This window comes from Bidens hawaiensis, unplaced genomic scaffold (genome assembly GCF_021521415.1).
Source record: "Bidens hawaiensis isolate Kalapana, Puna unplaced genomic scaffold, B.hawaiensis_p1.1 tig00001206_1, whole genome shotgun sequence".
Classification (NCBI taxonomy): Eukaryota; Viridiplantae; Streptophyta; class Magnoliopsida; order Asterales; family Asteraceae; genus Bidens; species Bidens hawaiensis.
The window spans coordinates 4,359,592-4,386,691 of NW_027491069.1; the positions used below are offsets into that span (position 1 = coordinate 4,359,592).

The 27,100-nt window shown below is 34.0% G+C and overlaps 1 protein-coding gene across 1 annotated transcript; it reads left to right on the forward strand.

The window, feature by feature from the left end:
* The first annotated feature begins 15,078 nt into the window (after positions 1-15,078).
* On the forward strand, positions 15,079-16,903 carry LOC143565075 (1-aminocyclopropane-1-carboxylate synthase 7-like). Its single transcript, XM_077052167.1, has 4 exons — positions 15,079-15,461; positions 15,551-15,679; positions 15,798-15,958; positions 16,051-16,903. The coding sequence occupies exons 1-4, from the start codon at positions 15,291-15,293 to the stop codon at positions 16,901-16,903; spliced, it is 1,314 nt and encodes a 437-aa protein (XP_076908282.1). The 5' UTR covers positions 15,079-15,290.
* Positions 16,904-27,100: the final 10,197 nt, after the last annotated feature.

Sequence of the window (27,100 nt, forward strand, 5' to 3'; positions counted from 1 at the left end):
TTCATTGATGAAGCATAACATTCCTTGGCATCTTGCTGATCACTTTCAATTTTGATGACTCCCCAGGGACTTGGGAGTTTCACACACTGATGGTAGGTCGAGGGTACTGCCTTCATGCTGTGGATCCAGGGTCTGCCTAAAATCACATTACAACAAGATAAAGAGTCAATAACGCAAAAATTTTGTAGGGAGTTAGTTCCCTCAATATATATTGGAAGTTTGATTTCTCCCAAGGTGTTCTTGGTTTTGCCACTGAATCCGACAAGAATTGAGGATTTCGGGATAATCTCTGTTTCTGGGATATCCATTTCTTCAAGGCTTCCATCTGGATAATGTTCACAGAGCTTCCTCCATCGACGAGTATCCTGCGCAAAAAACAGTTAGCTATATATAAAGTAATTACCAAACCGTCATGGTTGGGATCCACAAGGTCACATCTATCTTCCTCATCGAAGGATATGATTCTTTGAGTCGTCAATGTGGAAGTACGGAGAGGTCTTTCTCCGTTGTCCATTTTTGTTTCTCTGGAACGTTTCTTAGCCGCTGAATACGAGGTTCCGCAGATGTCAGATCCTCCCAAGATGAAGGATACCACCTTAGCTCCGGGTGGTGGAGAAGGTGCCCTTTCAGGTATCGTGACATGATCCTAGCTTTTGTTCTTGTTTTTTCCAAATAGTTCCTTCAGGTGTCCTTTGCTGAGAAGGTATCCTATTTCCTTCCGAAGTGCTATACAATCATCAGTGCGATGGCCAAAGTCTTTATGGAATGCACACCATTTTGACTTGTCTTTGTTTGATCCAGGCTTCTCATTCTTCTTAGGCCATCTGGCCTTGTCACCTAAATCCTGCATGGCACAAATTACACCACCAATATCAAGGTTAAAGCAATATTTGGATATTTTAGGATATTCTTCGTCGTCTTCGTCTTCTTCCACAGCATTGATCTTGGGGTTATCCTGCTTGGAATAAGTCTTCGGTATGAAGAACTTTTGTGGAGAGTCGGACTTCCTGTTGGTAGACTCGTATTTCGGGATAACCTAGTTTCCATGAGCCTTCTTGTCATCCTCCAGCTGAATGTATCTCAGTGCCCTGTTTCTGACTTCGTCAAGATTCCTGCATGGATTCATGACGAGGTCGTCATAGAAAGGAGAATCCTTCCTAAGTCCCATCTTGAAGGCTTCAACAGCAGCTGTCATGTCGAGGTTAGGGATTTCCAAAGCTTCCCTGCTAAATCTGATTATGTAATCCCTTAGGGATTCATTGTTATGATGAAAAATTCTATATAAATCACTTGTCATTTTCTCAAAAGATCTACTACAAGAAAATTGATTATTAAACAAGTTAATTAAATGAGCAAAGGAAGTGATAGTATTGGAAGGAATACTTAATAACCATTTGAGGGCCGGCCCTGTTAGTGTTGAACCAAACCCTTTACATAGACAGGCTTCTTTGATTTCTGCGGGGATAGGGTTGATCTCCATCGTTTCCCTGTATTGAGCCACATGCTCCTCAGGATCCGTAGTGCCGTCATAAAGTTTCATGTTGGGCGTCTGGAATTTCCTGTGGATCTCCACGTCGTATATGGGCCAAGTGAACCTGGATAGTTTGTGACTGCCCACCGGGACTTCAGCTATGGGACGGATTATCCCGGGGATACTGGAGATCATGTCCTTCAATTTTTGTAACTCCCTGGCTACATCAGGAGATATCCCCTTATCCGGCACAGATCCACGGTTAGTGTATAAATTAGGATTAAGTAAACTGTTACCAAGATTCTGGTAAGGTCTTTGGTATCCTGAGCCAGAACGGTTAATTCCTCCATTGATAGTATCCTCAGGATAAGGTGGTGCCTGCATAGGGATGTCATCTCCAACATGCACTTCTGAGGACATCATAGGGGATTCTGATGAAAATATGCCGGCTGGTATGGTTGAGCGAGGCTGCATGCTGACGGATCCTGGCCTCGTTGGTCCGGGTAACTCCGAGGATTTCGAAGGAAAAGCTCCCCAGTATCCTGATTGCTGCTGTGGTGGAATCCTTGCTGATTGTGTCCCCAAGGATCCGAGATTCTGAAGGATAGAAGATCCTGAAGAATCAAAATCAAGAACCCTGGGCATGATTGCGGTGGCCTCATGCCCTGGTTTCTTCTTGATTCCTTCAATCTCCTTGAATAGCCTTAAGTTGGTCTTCTCTTGCTGCTCCATGTGCGTTTTGACCTGTTTCATCAACGCAAAAGTATCATTGTTAGAAATAACCGGGTCTATCCGTGTGAAGGACCCCGCGAATGGTGGAATTTCTCCTCTAGGCTGAGTATTTTTCTTCGGTAGTGGTGGAGGTCCCGGGTTGACACTTGTAGCTATAGTAACCACTGGAGCAAAGACTGAATTGGTTTTTGGTTGTGAGGCCATTGTAAAGAGAATGAAGGTGAATGAAATAAATGGAATTAATGGATTGAAGCAACGATAGCCCCATGGTGGGCGCCAAATTGTTTTGGTCAAAAATTGACAATGGTAATTTCGTAACCAAATTAGTAATCGGGACAAGGTGCTTGTATAAAATGAAAGTAAAAGTGCTTGAACACAAAAATTTGTTGCGAGGAAAAAAACCGTTATCCTTAGGATAACAAGCAAAAAATCCCGGGCAGTGAAAACTATCACCACCGGTTTATTAATAACAAAGGTGATTACAATGGTGGAGCTCAAACTTGATCGTGATTACAGAGAATGCGAGTACTAGTAATTCTCGTGTGTCTAGAGTGTGTGTTTGTGTAAGGCCCCGTCCCCGGAACCCTACTTTGGCGTTGGATTTACTCATAAACACAGTTCTAAAATCAGAGTTAATTAAAACTTTTCGCGGAATATTTATAACTTCATGCATTACATCACAAAACATCAAATCTTGTCTAACAAAGTTAACTTGTCTTATTGCATAACATATAATTTAAAATAATTTCTATCCCGAGATTTTAGTCTTCCAGTCCCTGCCACGTGCCATCCTCAAGCCAGCTCCTTCAATCTATTTACCTGGATGTATACTAAAAGTCAGCTACGCCGAGTGAGTTCTAGTATAACAGTTTACATGATTATTCTTACACATTCTTAAAACATACAATTATACATACATTCTTGCACAGATATTATAAGGGTCTGCCACCCGACTTCTTGCACAGATATTATAAGGGTCTGCCAACCGACTTCTTGCTCCGATATCGTAGAGTCGGCCACTCTATTCTTGCCCAGGTGTTAGAAGGGCCTGCCACCCTGACTCTTACTATTCTTTCACGTATAAATGTATGTATGTATATATATATATATATGTATGTATATATATATATATATACGTCCGAAGACACATAATACGTTCGTTCTTACTTTCATACTTTTACTTACCTTCATCATATTTAGACATACATAACTGTTCTACGTTTTAAAGAGCCTTTCGCCCTATAACCTTCACATATATTATTAGGGTATGCAACCCTTCATTCTTCGCCTATATTATTAGGGTAGGCAACCCTTAATTCTTTGCCTATATTATCAGGGTAGAAAACCCTTTATTCTTCGCCTATATTATTAGGGTAGGCAGCCCTTTATTCTTCGCCTATATTATTAGGGTAGGCAACCCTTTCTTCATTAAACTATACATATCAGGCATACCATTCATACATTATACCCTCGTACATACCATTCTTTCAGTAGTTATGTCTATTCTCATATACCTCTTCACACATACGTTTAACTCTTTCTATAATAATCAGGTATATATATAAACATTCATACGGTATACATTTCCCACTTAAGGTAAGTGTATAAACTAATCATATTGAGTATGCACACAGCCCCGAAAACATAACACAGGAATGGGGCTAGAACTCACCTGGAGATGATTCCTCTCGCCGTTAATGGTAATGCCCTTCCTTAGATGTGCACGGCTAACTGTACAACACATTACACGTGTCAATTATTCACTACCACTACTCCTTACATCTAAGCTACTGAAATCTTTGACCAAAAACGCATTTGAATATCGCTTAATCAACTGTATTAGAATTTCGTTTCGCATGGGAGCGTTTCGCTTCGCATGGGAAGGTTTCGCTTCGCATGGGAGCGTTTCGCTTTGCATGGGAAAGTTTCGCTTTTCATGGGAGCGTTTCGCTTCGCATGGGGGCATTTTGCTTCGCATGGGAGCGTTTCGCTTCGCATGGGGAGGTTTCGCTTCGCATGGGAAGGTTTCGCTTCTCATGGGAGCGTTTCGCTTCGCATGGGAAAGTTTCGCTTCGCATGGGGGCTTTTGGCTTCGCATGGGAGCGTTTTGCTTCGCATGGGAAGGTTTCGCTTCGCATGGATTATTTCGCTTCGCATGGCTGTGCGATGCGAAATTCCTGTCTTTCGTCGTTTTTACCATTTTAAAACCATTTTTCTCCTTGTTTCCTCCTTAGGACCCGGTTCTACTCTTCTTATGGGTTTTTGGGTTGTACCAACTTTGTATACCCGTGCTTATGAGGTCCGAACATCACCTTTTTGTCATGCAACACACCCGTGAGGTTATAACTCACCAACTTTATGTTTTTCTTACATCTTACAACCCGATCTACTAAGATATCAGTTTGCATGTCGGAACCGACCATAAACTTAACTCTTTGGCCGAAGATTACCTTTTTTTCTCGGGTTTGGTTCAAATCTGAAACAACTCGAGGATCTGGACGTGATTCTTGTTGTTTGAAGACACTTGAACACCAAGATCTTCCTTACTTTAGCCAGGATTCGGATTTGGATCTTGAGAGAGTATGTGTGTGTGTTTGTTATGTTTTTGGAAGAAAAAGAAAGTGTGGGGAAGTGGTGGATATTTATAGCAGGCTATGGGCCCCACCACCCACTCTCAATTCCAAATCCAATATTATCCAAACACTAACACACAATTAAATAAACGACACACGGTTAATAACAAATCCTTCTCTTATTTAATATTCTGAAAATACGGATGTTACAGTTTGATCTTTTGTTTTGAGCTCTATTTATAACAAATTAAGTCTAATAAGAAATTCTATATTTAAGGAAACTCCTAGACTAAATCAATTAGCCGTTAATTCTTCTTATCAACACGTTTCCTTATTGGTCACGTCCTAATAACAGCAAGTGCGAGTTCTCGGGTGATCAAGCAACCGTCTTTGACCTGGTAAACATGTAAACTAGCAAAGATCGTGTTAGTTATATAATGTAATTAGGATACCTGTTACCTTTGATGATACCGCATCCTGAATTTGCTCTGAATAATGTTTCCTAAGGATATCGGAAATCCGTGCCCTAACATGTGTGAACACGATTGTACATTAAGTGATGATTGTGTTATGAAGCCCTAAAGATCGGCATGCACATTGTATTAAATGCCCAATTGTGCCAGTAGTAGTTCGGTTGTGCACATACGCACGTGTAGGAACGACTGTGTCAATTGCATGTCTTTAGTTGATCGATTTCACATAGACATGCTCATTGTGCCAATAGTATTTAGACTATGCATAGATGTGTAGTCTAAAGTAAAGAAAATGTTGAACTAAACAGTAGGTAATAACTAAGCTGTGGACTTGATCCATAGGAAAAGTCACTGTAAAGACGCTTTTACTTAGCTAACTTTTGACTTTGACGTTTTTAAGATATCTTAACTGTAGGTTATCAGGATACTATGGAACAGAGTAGTTAAATGCTAATAGAGGATAAGGCGTTTCTTGACAAATATCCATTTTATAGTTTTTGGGACAAGAATACATGCAAAAATGTTTATATCAAGTACAACCATTTTACGAGGAAACTAATGGTGTTTATGAGACACTTGTATGTTGGGAATTATTCGTTTCAAGAAGGGGGGAAAGTTAAGTCGAAGGTACATTGGACCATTTAAGATCATAGCTCGTGTGGGTGTAGTGGCTTATAAGCTGGATTTACCTGAGGAATTGGAAGGGATTCACTATACCTTTCATGTTTCTCATTTGAGGAAATGTCTAGTTGATGACACGTCTCACGTGCCATTAATAGACATCGATGTTGATGAACAGTTAAACTATATCGAACAACCTATAGAAATAGTCGACCGCAAGGAGAAACAGCTTCGTCGTAAAGTTATTCCCTTGGTGAAAGTGATATGGAAGCATCGTAAAGGATCGAATGTTACTTGGGAAGTTGAAGAAGAGATACGCAAGTTTTACCCAAATCTGTTTAAGTAATAGTTAGGTTTCGAGGATGAAACCTCTTATAAGGAAGGCAGACTTGTGGCATCCGGCATTTTAAAGAAATAATAAATAAATAAATGATTAATAAATTTCGTTATTTAATTACGTAAATTCAGCTGTCGTCAAATAAGTAATAAAATAATATAAAGGATGGTAGGCTTAAATGGATATGGACATAATAATAAACATGAACTTAGTAAGCTTATGGACCTAAAGTCCAAGGGATTGGGGTATAAATATCCTTTAAGCCTTTCCAAAAACCTAGGTCTCACACTTTTCACTTTTACTAACACACACACGTGACACACACACACACAACTATTCTTTTCCCTTTTGGATCCAAATCCGAGGAAGAACCAAAGTTGTTGGTGTTTGAGCATCACAACAAGCGAGAAACATCCTAAGATTCGGCTGTGCTCGAGAAACCGCTTCAAACCGGTTCGTTTAAGGTACGTTTCATAACGAGAAGCTTGTTCATTTAAGTTTGGTTCATAGAGGGGATTCAAGATCTAGCTAAACCGGGGTTTAAAAATCGATAAAGGTTCGAGCTTTATCCAAAAAGATCTAGATCTTGGTTGAGTGTAATGAAGAAATAAAAATAAAAGTGATAAGAAATAATGATAATAATAATAAAGTAGCAGCGTACTACTACTAACTGCAGCGAGAAACAAAGAAAGAAAAAAAAGGGGAAGAAAAAGAAGGAAAGAAAGAAGAAAGAAAGAAAGGAAAGGATTGGATGGTGGAAAAGGAGTAATTGCATATAAATAATGAAATCCATGAGATTAACATCCAGCTGCCTTGGCAGCATGGTAGGCGTGGTATGGTGTGAATGGAGGGTCCCAAGTTTGAATCCGGTTCCCGCCATCATTTTTGCCTATGCGACGCAAGTGGACTGGTTGGGCCATGCGATTGGAATGGGACGTGCGACTGGATAGGCCATGCGATTGGACTTTGGCATGCAATCCAATTTTGGTCTATGCGATCCGAGTTGGATCCATGCGATCCGATTGGGTCTAGATGCTATTTTAACCTGTTGGGTCTGATCTAGCCAAGCCCAAGAGCAAATTAGGCCTACTCCCTAGTTAATCCAAAGCTAACCCAACAAATTAATCAATCTAACCAACCTCGTCATCTCCGTATGTCCCAATACTTTTTAAAGATAAATGATCTGGTAACGAAAAGATATATATATATATATATGTATATATATATATATATAATATTAAACGAAAGGAATATATTTATAATAAAGTAGAGGAATATATATATATATATATATATATATATATATATATATATATATATATATAATTAAAGTGTATGAACGTGAAATAAAGACCATCATTAAACAAAATAAACCCGTTAGATTCGTTAACCTAAACAAACGAACTTAGCTTATAAAGTACGCTAGATAACTAAAGTACAAATTTAATTAGTTCTATCACTTAGTTACACGGTTAATTAATGAATATATATGTTAAACAGTTAGCCGTGCACAACTAAGAAAGAGGATTACCATTAACTCTGAACATAACAGGATCCAGGTGAGTTTTAGTCCCCTTTCTCTGTTATGTTTTTGGGGCTGTGCGCATACTCTTATGTGTTTAGTGAATACACTTACCTTAAGTGGTAGGCGTATGCTATATGAATGTCTATGAACATTATGTGAATGATATAGAAGGAGTTAATAGGATGCATGCGGACGTGTATGATTATGCATAAAAATATATAGAACAACAGATAAGTAAAGTATGCATGGTTGTATGGTTATCCATGAAAAAGGGATCAGACGCTAATAATATCTGAGACAAAGGGACCAGACCCTAATAATATTTGAGACAGACCCTAATAATATCTGAGATACAAGGGACTAGACCCTAACAATTATGAGATAGAAGGGACCAGGCCCTAATAATTTCTGAGATGGTAAAGATGGTTATGTACGTAATATGAAAGTATGAATGCATGAAAGAATGTATGTTTGTGATATAAGGCTAAATATTTATAAATCCCTTGTATATTTAATATAATATTTTATTAGTTTTCGTTCGGTTTTTATTTGAATTTATATATTACTAATTCATTTGAATATTTTAGGTTATGGGTTACAATCATGTCGACAAGAGGGCGAAAATAAGCAAAATGGGAGAAGGCCCGTCGCGCGACACTTTGGGCTCAGTTTTCTAGAATCTTTTACAAATATTAAGTCTATAGGCTAAGATTTCTAAAATCTTCTACAAGTATTAAATTTATGGGCTCAGATTTCCAGAATCTTTTACTAATTTTAAGTTTATGGGCCTTGAAAGTCTATATAAACACCCATAAACTTAGCCCTAATCATAACCTAAATAACTTGAAAGCCATATCCAAATTTGGAGTTTCCCGGAGCTAAGGATTGCATATTTTGGAGGGTTTGAAGGCTAGGAATCAGCCGGCGAAGTACTTATCATCCAAAGACGAAGATAACGAGTTTTATTGCCTTTAATCTTTCGTTCTTATTTATTTTCGCCATGAATTCCTTTATTATTGTTTCATTTTATTTTATGATGCTAGGCTAAACATTATAGACTGCCTAGGCTTACGATAAACCTATTTCGATGTTTGCTTTTGACTTGGGATTTATTTATCGTTACAGTTTTATGAACTAGTAAAAGGTTTAATTATATTAAATTGATGCATATGTGTGCTTAGGGTTGTTTGTTGAGTTTTATTATTTCATAGTTGCCTTGATTATTGTTTGTCATTATGATAGGTTGCTATTAGGTCATCTACTTTGTGTTCTTGACTATTTTATGATTGATTTCGAATACGATCATAGGAATAATATTATTTAATTAAATAAACCTAAGTGTGCTGCTAACCTAAATAGCTGTAAAGTGCTAGGTTATTGATAGGTCTTTGTTGATCAGGATTGCTAGATTTAGTTCTTTGTAAGGAGGCCGTCTAGGTTTGATTGATTAATTTTGTCTATCAAGTCAATTGAATATATTAGGCTGCCTTTGATTTCCGCGCTGTAAGGTAGAATTTCGTATAAAGGAACTAGTTTGTAATTAATTAGGTGACCGTAAGGAAACTTGATTTTTAACACTGGTGTGCGCTAAAACTTATTAGAAACCCATAGGTGTCTCTTGAGAAGGGTAAGGGGTCCTGTTCGGGTTTTATCTTAAGCGTCTATTTTACGATCCCGGTTCCTTAACTAAGTATTCTCCCGGTTAATTGATAACTGAAACTTAGGGGATTCTAGCATAGGTGGTTGTTCATCATCATCTGAATTAAATCCAAGTTCTTTGTTTAGTCTTCTTTAGTTTTCTTAATTAGTTTAAATTAGTTTATTAGTAAAACCCCCTTAAACAATAATAAATAAATAAGTTGTGTCTGTAGTTGAGTCTAATTAGCTAGTAAACGTAATTTAAAGAGTCTCGTGGGTTCGATATCCGAACTTACTTAGCTGTACTAGAGTCGATCGGTTCACTTGCCGGTTAGTAGTTTAGTTAAGTTTAAGAGTCTAGAAGTTATTCCTTAGTGTCTAGATTAACGTGTTTTTATATAACTACTTTTAGCACATCAGTATGTATATATGAATGTATGAGGGAAAGGTAAACAAGTTATGCATATAATACATAGCTTCGGGTACGCATTTGTAAGTATGTGAACATAATGTATGTTGCCTGATTAACTAGAACTCACTCAGCGTAGCTAAGTTTTAGTATGCACGTAGTCAAATAGGTTAAAGCAGCTGGCTTAAGGGAAACACATGGCATTGAACTGAAGAAGCCGACATCAGGAGAAGAATGTTATGATATTATGTTGGTTAAGTGGTATTTTGCAAAGACAAATTCGAATGATGTTAAGACAAGATTTAAAGTTTTATGTAATAAATGGTTGATGTTTTATATTCCGTGAAAAATTTTAATTAACTTTGATATTTAGAACTGTGTTTATAAGTAAATCCAATACCCAATATAAGGCTACCGAGACCAGGGCCTTATATTGAAAGTCATGCACCTTACCCATATTGATGCCTCGTCCTCTCTAACACTGCATTCTCGGGTTTAAAAGACAAGGAAAAGAAATGATAAGATTGGACAGGGGAAGAAAGGAAAAGAAATTATATACTTAAAAGGCATTCTCGAGTTAAAATAAAAGAAAAGAAAAGACAGTGTTAATTATATTCTTGAGTTAGATCGGAAGGAAAAGATAGGAAAAAAAATTATAACTTTACAATTATGTCCTCATAGCCAAATGGAAAAGAGATTTAAAATAGGGTAAATTGGTAATATTGTAATGGGTTATAAACTTTCCTTCACAATCCGGCCATATCTGGCAGGAAACTTTTGGAGGAAAAAAGACCCAATTTGTCTTTCCATTCTCTTTCTTTTCTTTTAAAATAAAAACTCAAGAATGAAAAACGAAAAATTTTCTTATCTTTTCTTTTCCAAACCATGCAGTGTAAAAGTTTGGACTAACTGATTCACAATAAAATTTTACAATCTAATGTGTAATATATATAAACGAAAGCCTTTAAAAGCTCTCTGGTTGCTCCCTAAATTCTCTCAAGGTACTAGATTGCTTTATTTATAAATGGATGTTTCTTATGCATTTGACCCGAATTCACGGGTATGGGTCTTACCAAACCAGATAGCTCTTAAACGGGTTATAACATCTCATTAAATTAAAAATTAATCTTACCAAATATTTGATGTGAAAATTCTATAAAATATGGATATACTAAAAATTAATATCCAATTAAAAAAAAGATATTATTTATAATTAAAAAACAATTTTATAGTAAAAAAAATATAAGCGGGTCATGGGTCACCAAATCCAGATAGTTTTTAAACGTGTTATAACATATCATTTATTTGTGAAACCCTTTTATCATCAAACCCTAATGAGGTGTTTGGGATTCCTTATTTTTCCTTTTTATAACTTATTAACTTTTATAAGTTAAAAAGTGTTGGATAATGTGATTTTTTTAAGTTTTTAAAGAAGGAAAAAGAAGGTTTTGATAAGTTTGGAGGGAGTAACTTATCAAAAACAACTTATATAAGTTAAAAGAAGGTGCAAATAAGGAATCCTAAACATGGCCTAAGTATATTATTAAGTTTCTTAAAATAAAAAAATTTTAAATCCAAAAAATAAATGTTAAAAAACAAAAAATGTATAACAACCTCCGTAATACGGGGGATAAAACCTAGTGTATCAATAAAGATAAAGGGTACACTTGTATATCACATACTAGCTTTTGAACCCGTGCATTACGCAGGATTAAATAATAAAAATAAATACAGTACGTTTTTTTTAAAGAAATGAAAAAAATTAAAGGTAAGAAGAAATAAAATATATATTACAAATAGTAAGAAGTCTATAATTTTAAATTTAAAAATTAGAATGAGATGAACCATTACAAGTTTACAACAATATACAACATTTGTTAAAATTGTTTTGACTCATTACATATGGATAACTATAATGAATGAGATGAGAGATCAGAAAATTAGAAGGGAAATTATAACCCATTTGTCAAAATTATTTTGACCCATGACCCATAGATGTGTAGGATAAATAAGATGAGGAATTAGAAAATTATAAAGGAAATTATAACTCATTTTGCCAAACTTATTTTGACCCATGACCCATGAATATATATGAATGAGATGAAAGATTAGAAAGGAAATTATAACCCATTTAAAAAAATGATTTTACCCATAACCCATGGATAGGTAGAATGAATGAGAAGAGAGATTAGACCAAAAATGAATGTGGGATTGCCACATCATCCTTGTTATTTTCTTTTATTAGTAAAGTTAAATTAAATTAGAATAGATTACGGAAAGTTTGTACTAAAAGTTAACATCGTGCATTTATATAATTATATAACTTGAAATTTGTATGCCCTTGTTTTGGTTTATTTCGTTGGTTAAAGGTTAGAAACAGGCTGGATGTTCTCGGTGGATTTGGTGAGAGATATGGACATATATAAGAAGATAATAGGAAATTGAGTTGTTAAACCATGAAATCTTGTGACATAACCAATATTTTAACCACCCATAGATATGCTCCATTGGACTATACACAATCTCTGCCACAAGATTCTTTTTGTTTTTTAAATCAGATATTCATCGCCTTTTAAACCATCATATAATTTGCTTATATTTTGTTATGACAATACACAATTTAAAAACCATTAGATCTTCCAACAATAAGTGATCTTTATACCTAAAATATCATCTAGAGATCTCAACTGCTAAGGGGTTTGGCCATCGAAGTATAGTAGTTACTAGTTAGAACTTAGGAGTGTGCTTTTTATGCAAGTGTTTTTAACATCCATTTTATAAAAGTGGTTATTGTGACATGAAGTTTTAAGTATTCATTTGCTTCCATCAAGTTAAGTCACATCCAGATTTTAAGAAAACATTTGAATTTTGAAGAAATAAGTAAATAGTTGTTGCAAGATAACTATTATTAAGGACAATAACAAAGTTACTTTAATCAAAATTTATCTAGAAAAGATTACTTTTTATGATTGATATGCTATGTTGAATTCTTAAACATCCTCATTAATCACTAGAAATTATGTATTTGGTTCCAGGAGTTTTAAACTCTACAGGACCGCGGCGAATGATTATTGTTTTTAGAATTACAATATGGCATCCGTCCAATTTTCCGTATGTTTTTTTCAGAGTGGGTTTGCGGGTTTGCGTAGAAGGTTTGCCTTTTTTTAATAAATTTTCGAACACATTAATTTTTTTCGTGGTTTAACCAAAGCGTGCGGGTTTAATACTAGTTGATACAAAATGCATATCAGAATACCTCCTCTTATTATCAAATAGTGATTTGATTAAACTTAAGTTCAATATTTGATTTCAAAAGTTCACAAATAAAAGCATATTTAATTATTTACCAACAGCCAAAGGCCTAGCTGATACAAATCTGTGGGGATTTGAAACGTGTTTTGTTGTTGGAGATCCTAAGGAAAAGTGCATAACACATTATTGAAGGAATCTAAGTTTGTCCTTTGACTCCAAATTTAGGATACACAGTTAGTTGTTAATGATTAGATTTGTCTTCTTAATGTTTGGTTTCTTTATACAATTGGTTAAAAGTTTTGATACTATAAATCTTGTCTAACTTTCAACCAAATCAAATGTATTATTGTCCCCCAGACATAATCAAGTACGAATTTTAAGTAAAGTAATGAATTTTAATCGTTGTTTACCTAAAAAAACTACAAAGTGATTTTTTTACCAGCCAACGAACAAAGTCTAATTATCGCGTTAACCAAATGGCAAAATGCAACCCTAGATGTCCATGATTGCAGACAGCGCTGTGTAATCCAAGCCCACTATCTCCTGTTCGGGGAAATACCCATTGCCTGAAGGCCTAATACGGTAAAACCTGGTTGGAATCCGATTCAAACTTGAGACATTGCAGCCTTCGGCCCAAATCTTCATTTCCACTCAAATGCTAGTTGAGTCAAAGTTCATTGACAATATAAGTGATTTAATACTGTGTTAAGAAATTAACTACAAAATATATTTAGTCCATATATTTTAAGGTTTTATACTGTTGCTAACCTGTCATTATTCCATTTGAAACCCTAGTTTTAATTTCCAATACTTAATCCTCTTGACTTTAAAAGAAAATAATTATTATAAATTGTGATTATTTATTCTACTCATTTATCTGCATATTCTATATCTTATGTTATTATTCGTAGATGTCAAACTTGTTGTCAATTGAACATATTATTTTTATAATTTGAAAAACATATAAACAATCATCATACTCAAAATATATGTTTTAAGTAGGTAATGGATTTATTATTTGTTTTTATCAAGTTGAGTTTGATTATTTCTCAAATTAAAATGTTGAAAATTATGTGATAATGTTCTTCACGTAATCATACTATAATGGGTTTAGCAAATTTATTAATTAAGATTACGATATTAAATATAATCTATAAAGAGTAAGCTCACAAACCATGCATTTAAATTTTAATTAAAACTCTACTAAAATTTTAAAATGCCAAACTTGAAGCACCAGTTCATATTGCTGTCATATAATGTATATTAAAAGTTTGATTAGTATGAAATAAAATATAAAATTGGCTCATTAGGCATGAGAAGTATTATCTAATCGACTATACCATGCATTTAAATTAATACATTCACTTGTACGTTTTCAATAAAATTAACTAATTATACATTAACTTGCTTTCAGTGAAATCAACTTGTTTTCAGGATTAAACTTCCCCTTACTTTCTGTGAGATCAACTTTTCAACAGTAACATTTCCCAGTAGCCATACTAAGATTTTCTAGTCGTACTATTTGATATCATCTAGCAAAGAAGTTAGCTATGGGCTACAGACCACCGGCCAAAGCGGGTTTAACCTGGTAGAGCTCAGCTGGCCCTTATGAATACAAACAAATAGCTGTTGAGATAAATCTTACTAACAAAGATGCGGCATTACATGACTGATGTATTTATGCATACGATATTCAACGATTAATTGAAAATTATAGTGAAAAGTTCCTTGACTCGTCATCATTTAGGAGTGGATATATAAACCAACTTCTTATTCCTCTATTTTCTAAACAAACCTAGATTCCAAAAAAAAAAAAAAAAAAAAAAATCCAAAACCCTTTTCATTCCAGAGAGTTTAGAACACGTAGAAGAGCATGATAAAAGATACTGTTGACCTTGTCATGTAATATGTATTGCAATGGAAATTATTGATCGATCACACATTTTTAAAGAGTTTGATTTTGATCTTATTACCTTATTCTAAACAATTAATCATTGCTACCTTTTCCAAGTTATTTATAAATGAAATGAAATTATATTGACATGTTGTAAGTGAGCCCCACAATACTTTTTGATAGTTGCCTGCATACTTTGAGTTGAAGCACTTCCTATAAATAGGGTGAGTTTGACAAAGTTTTCATCAAACACTTTCCATTCACATTCTTCCCTCTTAGCCTCTCTCCTCTACTCTCTAAAATTTTCACAACACAAACTTGAAATCAAGACGTCTCTGATCTGATAGAAATTTTATTTTGTAAAGATGCCAATAGAGATTGTGCAACCTAGTGTTGGATTATCAAAGATAGCAATCTCGGAAACTCATGGGGAAGACTCCCCTTATTTTGCAGGATGGAAGGCTTATGATGAAAACCCTTATCATGAAACAAATAATCCTTCTGGGGTCATTCAGATGGGATTAGCAGAAAATCAAGTAAGCAATGACACAAGTTTACAAGAATCCATTTCTTTTGTTTTAATTTCAATTGTTGGAGTGAGCTAACAATCTCTTTAATTCCATAGGTGTCTTTTGACTTGCTTGAAGAATATTTGGAAGCCAATCTTGAATCAACTAACTGGGGCCAAAAAGTTTCTGGCTTTAGAGAGAATGCATTGTTCCAAGATTATCACGGGCTTCTATCTTTTAGAAAGGTACTGCCTTTTTTTGATAACTATAAACCCAAAATGAATACTCTTATAGTCTTATGTTCTAAAGAGTGATCAAAAAACAAAAAGTCTAACATGCATGTTAAATTCTTGATTATTTCAGGCAATGGCAAGTTTCATGGAAGAAGTGAGGGGAGGAAAAGCAAAATTCAACCCCGAACGTGTTGTCTTGACCGCGGGAGCAACCGCGGCTAACGAGCTTTTAACCTTTATCTTGGTTGATCCCGGTGATGCTTTGTTGGTCCCAACCCCTTATTATCCAGGGTAGATAGCCTTTTATATTAAGATTATTTTGAGTCAACATGAAATTTGATAAATTACAGTCTTTTCTAACTTTTTACCTTTAAATATTGCAGATTTGATAGAGATTTAAGGTGGAGAACTGGTGTGCAAATTGTTCCAATTCACTGTGAAAGCTCAAATAATTTTCAAATCACTCCAGAAGCCTTAGAAGCAGCATATGATCATGCAACATCAAAGAACATAAAAGTGAGAGGAGTGCTCATTACAAACCCCTCAAACCCATTAGGTGCAACCATCCAACGAAAGATTCTAGAACAGATCCTAGATTTCGCAACAAGAAAGAACATTCATCTAGTATCCGATGAAATCTATTCGGGATCCGTGTTCTATGCAGATGAATTCGTCAGCATTGCAGAAGTTCTTGAATCAAGAAACTACAAGGACGCAGAAAGATGCCATATTGTTTACAGTCTTTCAAAAGATCTTGGTCTCCCAGGGTTTCGAGTGGGAACCGTATATTCATATAATGATCAAGTTGTGACAACCGCAAGGAGAATGTCTAGTTTCACTTTAATTTCTTCACAAACACAGTTTTTGTTGGCATCTATGTTGTCGGATAAAGAATTCACCCGGAATTACATACAAATAAACCGTGAACGATTGAAGAAACGATATGAAATGACCATCAACGGGTTGAAAAAGGCCGGTATTGAGTGCTTAAAAGGGAATGCAGGGCTGTTTTGTTGGATGAACTTGAGTCCTTACTTAGATGAACCAGTGATAAACGGCGAGTTAGCGATTTGGAAGACGATTATGCATGAGGTAAGGCTAAATATATCACCTGGATCATCTTGTCATTGTTCCGAACCAGGGTGGTTTAGAGTTTGTTTTGCGAATATGAGTGAAGAAACCCTTGAAGTTGCATTATCAAGAATTCATGCATTTATCAAAAGTAGGAAGCAATAGACAAGTTTTGTGCAATTGTGCATATGCTATGATTCTTGACACAGCATTCTTTCCTTTTTTGGTAATTATTTTTAGGTGGCAAACTCTAATCAAGATTAGGGTTTTTGCACTTAAAAGAGTGTAAATCTTAGTGGGAATTTGTTATATGTTTTTGCTCTCGCTTTCTTTAGGATTTTTTAAATCTTGAAGAATTTGGAGTTTATAGAATCCCTTTGTGTGAATTAAATCTTGTAGATTGAACTTGTTCTTGTAATCGAGTAATTTAAAAAAAATTCCGAAGGTAAAATGCTTATTCGAAATCAATTCGAATACTTTTGAGTTCGAAGATGACTTGAGCTTGAATCATATAAATAACCTCATCTGCATTCATTACATGCCATCTTTATTCTCTTGTGTCATAGATTTTAATTTTACCGCTGCACAAATTTACATTAATTACTAGTTAAAATCATCATATGCTTCTGGTTTTCTAACATCATTTACACTAGGTTAAAGAATCCATTTGTCATCCTATCGTTTAGAGTTATGATTTGGCTTGATTATATACTTTTGGTCTTTTAGTATCATTTTACATTATGTTAAAATAACTATCAGGGTATAATTGATCAGGGGAAAAGTAGTCATTCCAAAGACGGTTCTCAAACTACATTAATACTCCTTACTACTAATCTATGTTTCCTTCTTGGCCGTATGGAACTTGATCGCTCGACAATATGGTGCTCCATCGAATGCTTATATAGGTTTTGAAAATGATCAAACATCAATTCTTCTAAAAACATTTCCGCGAAATTAATAAATGGTATATTTGAGGAAAGTGAAGTAGGCGGAGTTCCATCATCACTATAGCTCATGAGTTGTGTGTGAATCGAAGAAAAGAAAAAAAGGTTGAAAGATAAATGTTTGAGAGTAAACTATCAAAATCGTCTTTGAAGTTTGGTCATTTTTATCACGTTTGTCAGGGGTTTTCCAGTTGTTGCCTATGTCTTTCAAATAGCTAACCCCGTCTATTTTTTTAATGTTATGTAGAGATGGGATAATAAACACGCTAATGCCCTCTTGATCCTGTTAGCTAGTATTGTTTAGCCACCGAAGAATAAATAAACTCATGAAGATCCAAGCAGCTCAAATATGAAAAAATAAACCAAAAACAATCAGAATAGAAAACATAGATAAGAGGTGGCAAGCCGTCTCTAGGAAGAGTAAAATCAAGCTAGGGCTTTAAGTCAGCACTTGGATAAGACCACCAATTTATACTAAAATTAGACTAAAACATACTAAATGATGAGAATTAGACTGAAATAGACAAAAAAAACATATTAAATGATGAAAATGAGTATTAAGTTATTTGAAAGACATATTCGTGATTAGTTATTTTACTTTGTAACAATAAATTTCAAAAAATGCCTAAAACTTTTATTTTGTTTTAGACCTCCAAAAAGGTTGGTCCGGTCCTGGTGCTTGCTATTAAATTGAAAGAACGAATAATTGTAGCAATTAACTTATACATGCAACTTTAAGTAGAGAACCACGATAATATATATTTACTAATATATTTTACATTATTTGTGATACACGACTGAATTATGTAATTATATGCCTCATTCTCATTCAAAATTTCACTTATATCTATCAAACACTATATATAAGAGCATTATGTAACTAACATATATAATTTAAGTGGTTATAACATTAACAGACAAACGTACTCAATAAGATTCCAGTCATAAAGTTAGTTCCGGGGCATCTTTATGAAGAAAACATAATGCATTTATGTTTTTATAAGGCTAACTTGCATAGTCGCATACTCTAAATCTAGTATTAAATCTATACATATGTTTGCCATAACTTGGGGAGGAACATCTTAATTACAACACAACCTAATACTACTAAGCTACAAGCCCTTACTAAATGCAATTTTTATACCCATAAATTTAATTGGTTATCCTTCTCTTCTTCTATTGAACCACTATTTATAATAATGACAATGCAATCTGAAATCTCCTATTTTTTGAAGATAGAAAATCAACAACAAATACACGGAAACGGAATTATCTAAATATATGTTGTATTAATATTGCACCATACGTACAGGTACAACTATATATACGAGCATCCAAAACGCACAGCAACTTGCATTCCCAATACTTGGTCAAAATGATATGGATTTAAATATTTGTATCTTGAAGTTCCAATGTCATATATATGATAAGATAGACTCCATGATTTCTTAAGCTGGCTTACCTATGGATGCACTTTAATAATTAAAGTGCTTACAGTCCCAGCCGAAAAAATATATAACACAAAGTATTATATGAAAATTTTAGTAATCCTCATGTCAAATAAGTTTGTTAAGACTCCGGTTATTTTTTCAAGTTATATATACTATTGCTACGGTTGTGTTGTGGAGGCGTCATTCATACCATGTGGGCGTGAAGGCGTCCTCCACACTGCGCCATGCCAAACAAACGGAGGCGCCATGGGGCTTGGGGCCATCCCCATAACGGCACCATCTCTCTCTCTCTCTGTTTTCTTTTTAAATTTACCCATTCCAACCATTACACCTTTTTTATTATTAATATTATTACTATTATTAGTATTAGTATTAGTGCTAGTGTTAGTGTTAGTGTTAGTGTTAATGCTTTTTATCCCGAGCTAGTTGTTGTGAAGTGACACAATAAGTAGCTTTTACTAGTTATCTCGTAACACACGCCTAAGATTGCTTGGTTTATAATTTCCCACATACTTAATTAGTGATTAGTTGACTTGTTAGTTATAATCAAGAAAAAGTAATGTGTGTTTAAATAAATTATAATTTCTATAATGGATAGTTACACCCATAACAATTGTTATCCTGAAAACGTCATTGTGTTTGGGTGAAGATAGAACCAGACACATTACGAAGAATTGCCATAAAACAAGGTGGTATATACATACACACATTACGAAGAATATATATATACAAAAAGGAGATATTTGGCGAGCGGGAATTAGAAAAAACAAAATCAAGTTACCAATAATAAAGTAATATCTATGCACGAAAACGGAGACAGCATATTGTCATGCACATGCATCGATGGAGGAAATAAACTTTTAAAATTTGTTATATCTTTCAACAATAACGAAATAAATTGCACAATGTTTTTTTTTATTTTTTTAATAGCTTTTGGAAGTCTCCCCCGATATATAGTTTTTGAGACGAATATTAACCGTTCATATTAATTTTGACATTCCAGACCTAAGACAATCAAGAACACCATTAATAAAGAAACCCAGAATTGTGGAAAATCTCTTAAATTATGTTTCAAACCTAATACCTTAAAATTTCAAGTCTTAAACATAACCACCATGTCAGATGACTAATTGCAGCTACACAATGTTGATACTTGAAATCGTATTTTTTTTCTATATAACCTGGTAATTATAATTAACTAAGTTATTTTTACCTCAAGCACCAAGTTATAGATTTCATTACATAAAAATGATAATAAAGTTTGTAATCTATTTTTATTCAAAACAACCATTTATAATTTCACTCTCATGACTTTCGATATAAAAGATCAGCGGTTCAAGTCTTATTCATGACAAAATATTATGCACGAGCTAAGGTTTTTACCATAGTAAGCCTTTTGACGGTGGATTTCCTCTAAGAATTGATTGCGGACGTGGATGGCATTTTGTCAATAGGTGTGCACGGGATGCCGGAAGCCGGGCTTTGTTGCCTTGTTGGTCATTAAGAAAAATGATTTCCAACAATATCAATTGACTTTTGTGAAGCAAATTGGTATAGCACAACTATACGAGTGGCCGCGGATTCTGCAGAAAAGTTATAAGTTTGTTTTGTGTTAACAACATGCAAAAAAGATGTTGTTTGGCATGCACAATGATTAGTTAGTGAAAAATAAAATATGCCTGCATGTGGGAATTGAAAAGAAAAAATAAAGTTACGGGTATTAATTAAATATGCGCATAAAGTCATAAACAATGATTACAAACAGGTATGCAAACACCTCCATGGAAGAAAACATTTTAAAAAAAAAATCTTTTCAACAATATTGACATAAATTAAAAAGTAACTGTTGATGCTGAAAGTTATTGTAACATCTCAAAATTTTTCAAAATATATATTAAAAATATAAAATAAGAAAATAGAAATGTCCCACTTCAAATAAATAAGAAGGTTAATTCATCTCACATTTGTAGAGGAAGAAAAATAGAACTATTACACCTAGGAATAAATAAGAAAGTGAGTAACAACTAACGTACTTGAATAATCGAGCAAGTAAGGTCCTTTTCAGTTGGTAATAACCAGCGTACTCGGATAATCGTGCAAGTAAGGTCCTTTATGGTTGGTGGCAACCAACGTACTCGGATCGGGGGTCCCTTTTCCACTCATAACTAAATGGTCTTGAGTGCAGAGGGGGCGTATGATCATACTTATTGAGGATACCACGTGCAAGTAAGTTTTGAGCAAGTAATCAAGTAAACACATAAGTCCATGATACAAATTGTAGTTTGTAAATGAATAAGTAAACAACTGACTCAATAGAATATATATGCTACCCCCAAAGAGTGTAAAAGCGCTAAAGGGGGGGGGGGGTGAGAAACTCACATTGAAATTGAAGATAAACTTGAAATAACCACCAAAAACTCGTTAAAGAAATTTAAAATGATCGAACTTCACGAACTATAATTAAAACACAAAATTAAAGACTAACTAACTGGTTTATAAAAGTTAAATAATTTGGTTTTAGGAATTATGCATTATTGTAATATATCTTTTATTATTTTATGTCCATTTTATATTATAATATTATTTTTAAGCTTTAACAGATTTTAACGATTTATATTATTTTAATATTATTTAATTAAGAGTTTATTGCTAAAATGAGAATTCTATTATCTACCGGAACGTTGATTTTAACGGTATAAAACTTCTAGTGTAAAATACTTTCTGATTTGGCAGTGTCCTAGTAAATAGAGGGTCGCTAGATAAAATGATTCGTTGATGATAAAACTCTTATAGTAAAAATATAATAGCCTCACGAGTTTAGGACTTATTTAAAGCAAAATATTTTATTTTCTTTTATTTTAAGATTTTTTTTGGAATAATAATAATAATACTAATAATAAGAATAATAATAGTGATATTAATAATGATAGTGGTAATGATAATAATAAAAATAATAATAGTATTAGTAGTAGTAACAACAACTACAACAACAACAACAATAACAATAATAAAAATGAACCATTCGAATTGACGTAAAGTTCTTTTGAAGAAATCCACCTGATTAAATATTTATTAATTATTTGAAAATAATCGAGGATTTGAAATAAGTATAATGTGTTCATAAAAGAAATAAATGTGAAGAAGTATGCAAATATAGACATGTTTGATGAGATTTAATAGACTAAGTATTCAAGCCAAAAAACGAAAACTTTAAGTGGACAAGGGATGTGGGTTAAGCATTGCATGGCGGAAACAAGTTAGGCCTTTCTAAGTATTGCGGTTGTGCTTCGGTCACCACAATGGTAGCATGCTTGGAGCACGAGCATATGGTTAGGACAAATAGTTGGGTAGCGGGTCGTGAAAATAGATGGGTGGTGTTGAGTATGTATAGGTTCTTGGCAAGAGGTGGTGGCTAAAACTATCACAATTTGGAGTATTTCGACATTGTATGGTAGTAGAGTGGTGGGATTTACACATGTTACACAAAGGGTGTGTTCCGTGTAATGCTTTTTGTTGGGTTAGGTTTGAGTGTCCAAGAGTTTGTGTTGGGTTTGGATTGGTTTAGATATAGTGTTGGTGTTTGAATTTACTGTTGTGATTAGTGTGGGTTTTGATGAGTTTTGGGTTATCATAATCGGGATCATGGCGGCCAATTGCTTGATAATCTGGGTTGTCATTTTGTGGGTTGAGTTTCAAGTGCGACACCTGGGAAAACGAGAAGGCATGCTTCGAAGCGTGAAAGATTCGTGTGACGTGGGACGTAAATATGAAATTCGCATTAACAACCAAAATGAGCATTACATGAAATGTTCCTAAATTCGGAATTGGTCTATATAAGTCATAAAAATAAATGAAGAGATAAAATCGCAGGAAACAAAATTTGAAATCGAAATGTCCATGAGCCATCATGAGTTTTCGCAATTCAATAATAATCTCATAAATTTTTGAATAACCATATGGAAAATATATCAACTTTTGAAATAAGAATATCCATGAACCACCATGGATTTAATACAAATTTAATATAAGTAGTGAAATCGAATTGAAAATCGAGTGTTCATGTACCACCATAACTTTTCGAATTTTCATTTAAAACTATAAGGATAAATAAACATGAAGAAAACGACTTAAAAATCGAATATTCATGCATCACCATGACTTTTCAAATTTTCAATTCTAAACAATAGTAGTAAATGAATATATAAAAAAAGCAAACGAATTGAAACTCGACTATTAATGTATCACCATGGCTTTTTGAATTTCCAATTTTAAACCATAATAGTAAATGAATATATAAATAAAGAAAACGAATTGAAACTCGACTATTCACGTATCACCAACACAAAAATCAGAATGCATAATCAAATCGAACCAAAAACTGGGTATTCGTGTATTACCACGGCTTGACAGACTTTCAATTAAAACACATTGTAAAACATTGAGGGTCGGAATCACACGTCGCATGAACTACCATGACTTGTATGACATCCTTAGGAGTGTAACCATATTCTTTTCACAATGAGACATGATCATGTTTGAAAGCTTAAAGTTGTGATTCGCATTGCGTTTGATGTGGTACGTTTTGGCCTAATAGCTTTCATGCCATTTCTGAACTCTTCAGGTAAGCAACCGGGTCCCGCGTCTAATTGGAATACATGCGCCTTGCTTATCCTTAGGTTTCAATAAACTTGGTGTCAAGAGTTCAGAAAACAAGCACGCCCCCCTTCAGTTACTACATACCTGCCACGTAGAACCATCTTTAAGAAGAAGAAATATCAAAAGTTGATTGTTATGTTTGAAAATCTTTGTTTTAGGCATAAGCCTTTGACTTGTGTGCGTGCTTATGTATATGAGGCATAAATGAATCAATAATAATAAAATAATAAACACGTGCATTGAACAATCAAAAAGGCCTACATAATTTCTAATCATGCAACCCTAAAAAAATAATTAAAATAAACTATAACCAACTATAACACCATGTCTATGACTGCTCTGATATCAATCGGTAACACCTCAGCTTAAGCGGAAACGCCTGAGTGTGGTGTACAGTTTGCTCAAAACATATGTGACACTATTAAGTGATAATATTATCATTAATTAATTTGAACATTAAGTACACAATTTGTAACAAGAAATACAAGAAAATTATAAGAACAACTAGACAAGTTGTTCATTTATTAATATAACCTAAGTTTTAGTGTCTTCTTCAAGCATCATCCTCTAATGATTGCCCCTGCAGCATATATATATATATATATATATATATATATAATAAAGGTCAACTAAATAAATAGTTGGTGAGTTCACATAAGTTTTGATATATATAATATAAAAATCAAACAATTCCATAAGACTGTGTAAATCGTGCAAATAAGGTCCTTTTCAGTTGGTAACAACCAACGTACTCGTATAATCACGCAAGTAAGGCCCTTTTCAGTTGGTAGCAACCAACGTACTCGGATCGGGGGTCCCTTTTCCACTCAAAACTAAATGGTCCTGAGTGCAAGGAGGCGCGTATGATCATACTTATTGAGGATATAACGTGCAAGTAAGTTTTGAGCAAACAAACACACAAGTCCATGTGTGACACCTCGTTAAACAGGGTTATTGTTCATACAAAATTAAATTATAACATTAAACTTGAAAGATTCATTAAAAGGTTGAGTATGAGTATCTGCAAAAAAAAAAAGTCCACATTGTTATATCTAGTATTAGTAATCATTGACGGTTGACCGGGTCACACATTAGTTTGTCCGACACACACACGAATTTGATGAGGTGATAAAAATGATAATATTGAACGCGGAAGTAAATTTATAATTATGTTTTAGTTTATGAGAATATACTAATATTAAGTTCGAATATATATTAGTGTTCAAATAAAAATATGTCCCTTAAATGATATAGGTGACAAGCTATATATATATATATATAGATACATGTGAGCTCGTTCTTTTCATCACTCGGATAACTAACCAAACTAAACGAATTGATGCTTTAACCTTATTCGAAAATAAATACGCTTTGAACGTACATATATAAGTGTTTTAAAATACTCAAAATGACTCCACCAAAGCTAGTTAAAATATTTCCCCTACTCCATTTCCTACTTTCATATTTTAACTAGTGGTGTCGTAAATCTATCATACCATTATAACAACAAATAATAATAATAATAATAATAAATAAAAATGCATGAATGATCAAAAGAAGTAAACAAATTATTATCATCAACCCACACTTTCCTTTATCCTGTTCCTTACCAAACCGAAATCCCAAACCATTTCTTTTACATTCATTTACTTCTCCAATACACAATCAATCTATACCACACCAAAAATATCTTCATAAGATCAAAACAAAGGTACACAAAATCTAACAAAACCATGCCTTATCCCTTCCTACTCTTTGACTTTGGCTGACCACTCCTCAACCTACTGCCCCTTTACTTTGTTTTATCTCACACTCCATCACCATACATTTAGTATTATACTATGCATGCATATGGTGTCTATAATACTCCTTGATGCAAGAACCAATGCACACTTATCAATCCCATACTTTGTTTTCTCTCTCTCGTTTTTGAACTCCAAGGTTCGAAGCCGCCCTTCCTTCCCTCTACCATCCAAACAAATCAACAATATACATACACTTCACTACCTTAAAAGTTAACCTGAAGTTTAAGCAAGTATCTGGGAGTCTTTGGTGAGGAGTTTGAGTCACCTTGGAAGCCAAGATCATCGTCCAATCCTTATTTCTTTCCAACACTAGCACTAGTAAGTATAACCCATTCTAGTCTCTATATTTTTATCAACCATATACTATTATACTTTGTTCATGACCCCTAATCACCCAAGAAGTTAGGCTAAACCATAATCTCATGACATTTGTGTACTAAGCATGGATTATATTGTTTTAATGAGAACCCCTTAATAAAAGATTATGTGAAAAATGGTTTATTAGACACTAAATATATACAAATATGTTTATTTAAATATGTGTGTGTGGACGAATATATGACATACTTGAAACGAAGAACTTATTAAAAGAGTAGGTTAAGTGTAGATAAATGCTTTAAAACATATTTTAGTTAAAGACATGAATTTTATAAAAACAAGTATTTTGGAAAGATAAAGTTGGACAGATTGTGTAAAGATGTGTAGGGGAATATATATTATTAATTAAGAAAAGGTTTAAGTTTGGTTATATATATATATATATGTGTGTGTATATATATAAAGAAAAAAATTATTTGTGAAACCTTAACGAAAACCGGTGTTTCAAAAATATAAAATATAAGCCATATTATATGGAAAAATGTTTTCTAGAAATAAAATATATAATTATATATAGTTTAATGATTAAAAACAACCATGTTCGGATATAAAAATCGAACATAGTGATATGACGCAAAAACAACATTAATATTTATATAAGTATATGTAATTGTAAATCACAAAAGTTGTCACCAACGAGTCTTCGAAACACTATTAGTAAAATTAAACGGGTTTAACTAGTTGGGTGAATCGCGGTCATGAAACACTTATGTGTCGGAAATAAAACATAAGACCTAAATTGCTCTTGTACGTTATAGGGTACTTGTAGGACGAGATTTGGATTTTAATTATCTAGTGAACGTTTGGGAATCAGATGAGTTTCACGGCCCCTTTTTAATTAAATTGTTTTGAAACTTTGGGGGAGAATGCATGGAGAAACACATGTTCGGAAACGAGTAGAAACGCGGTCTCATTTTGTTACATGGGTTGAATCAATAATGCGGTCAAAGTCCCCTAGAATCTATGATCATTAACTATTGTAGACGTGGTCGATATGAATAGTACTATTTGGGAGTAACATGCCCCACCCGTGGTTAGTCGCACTAACTTGAGGTCTAGCGGGTGATATTTGTCCATAGTTGTCTTCGATGTTTTTCGCATTAGAACATCAGGAGGAGCGATCATAGA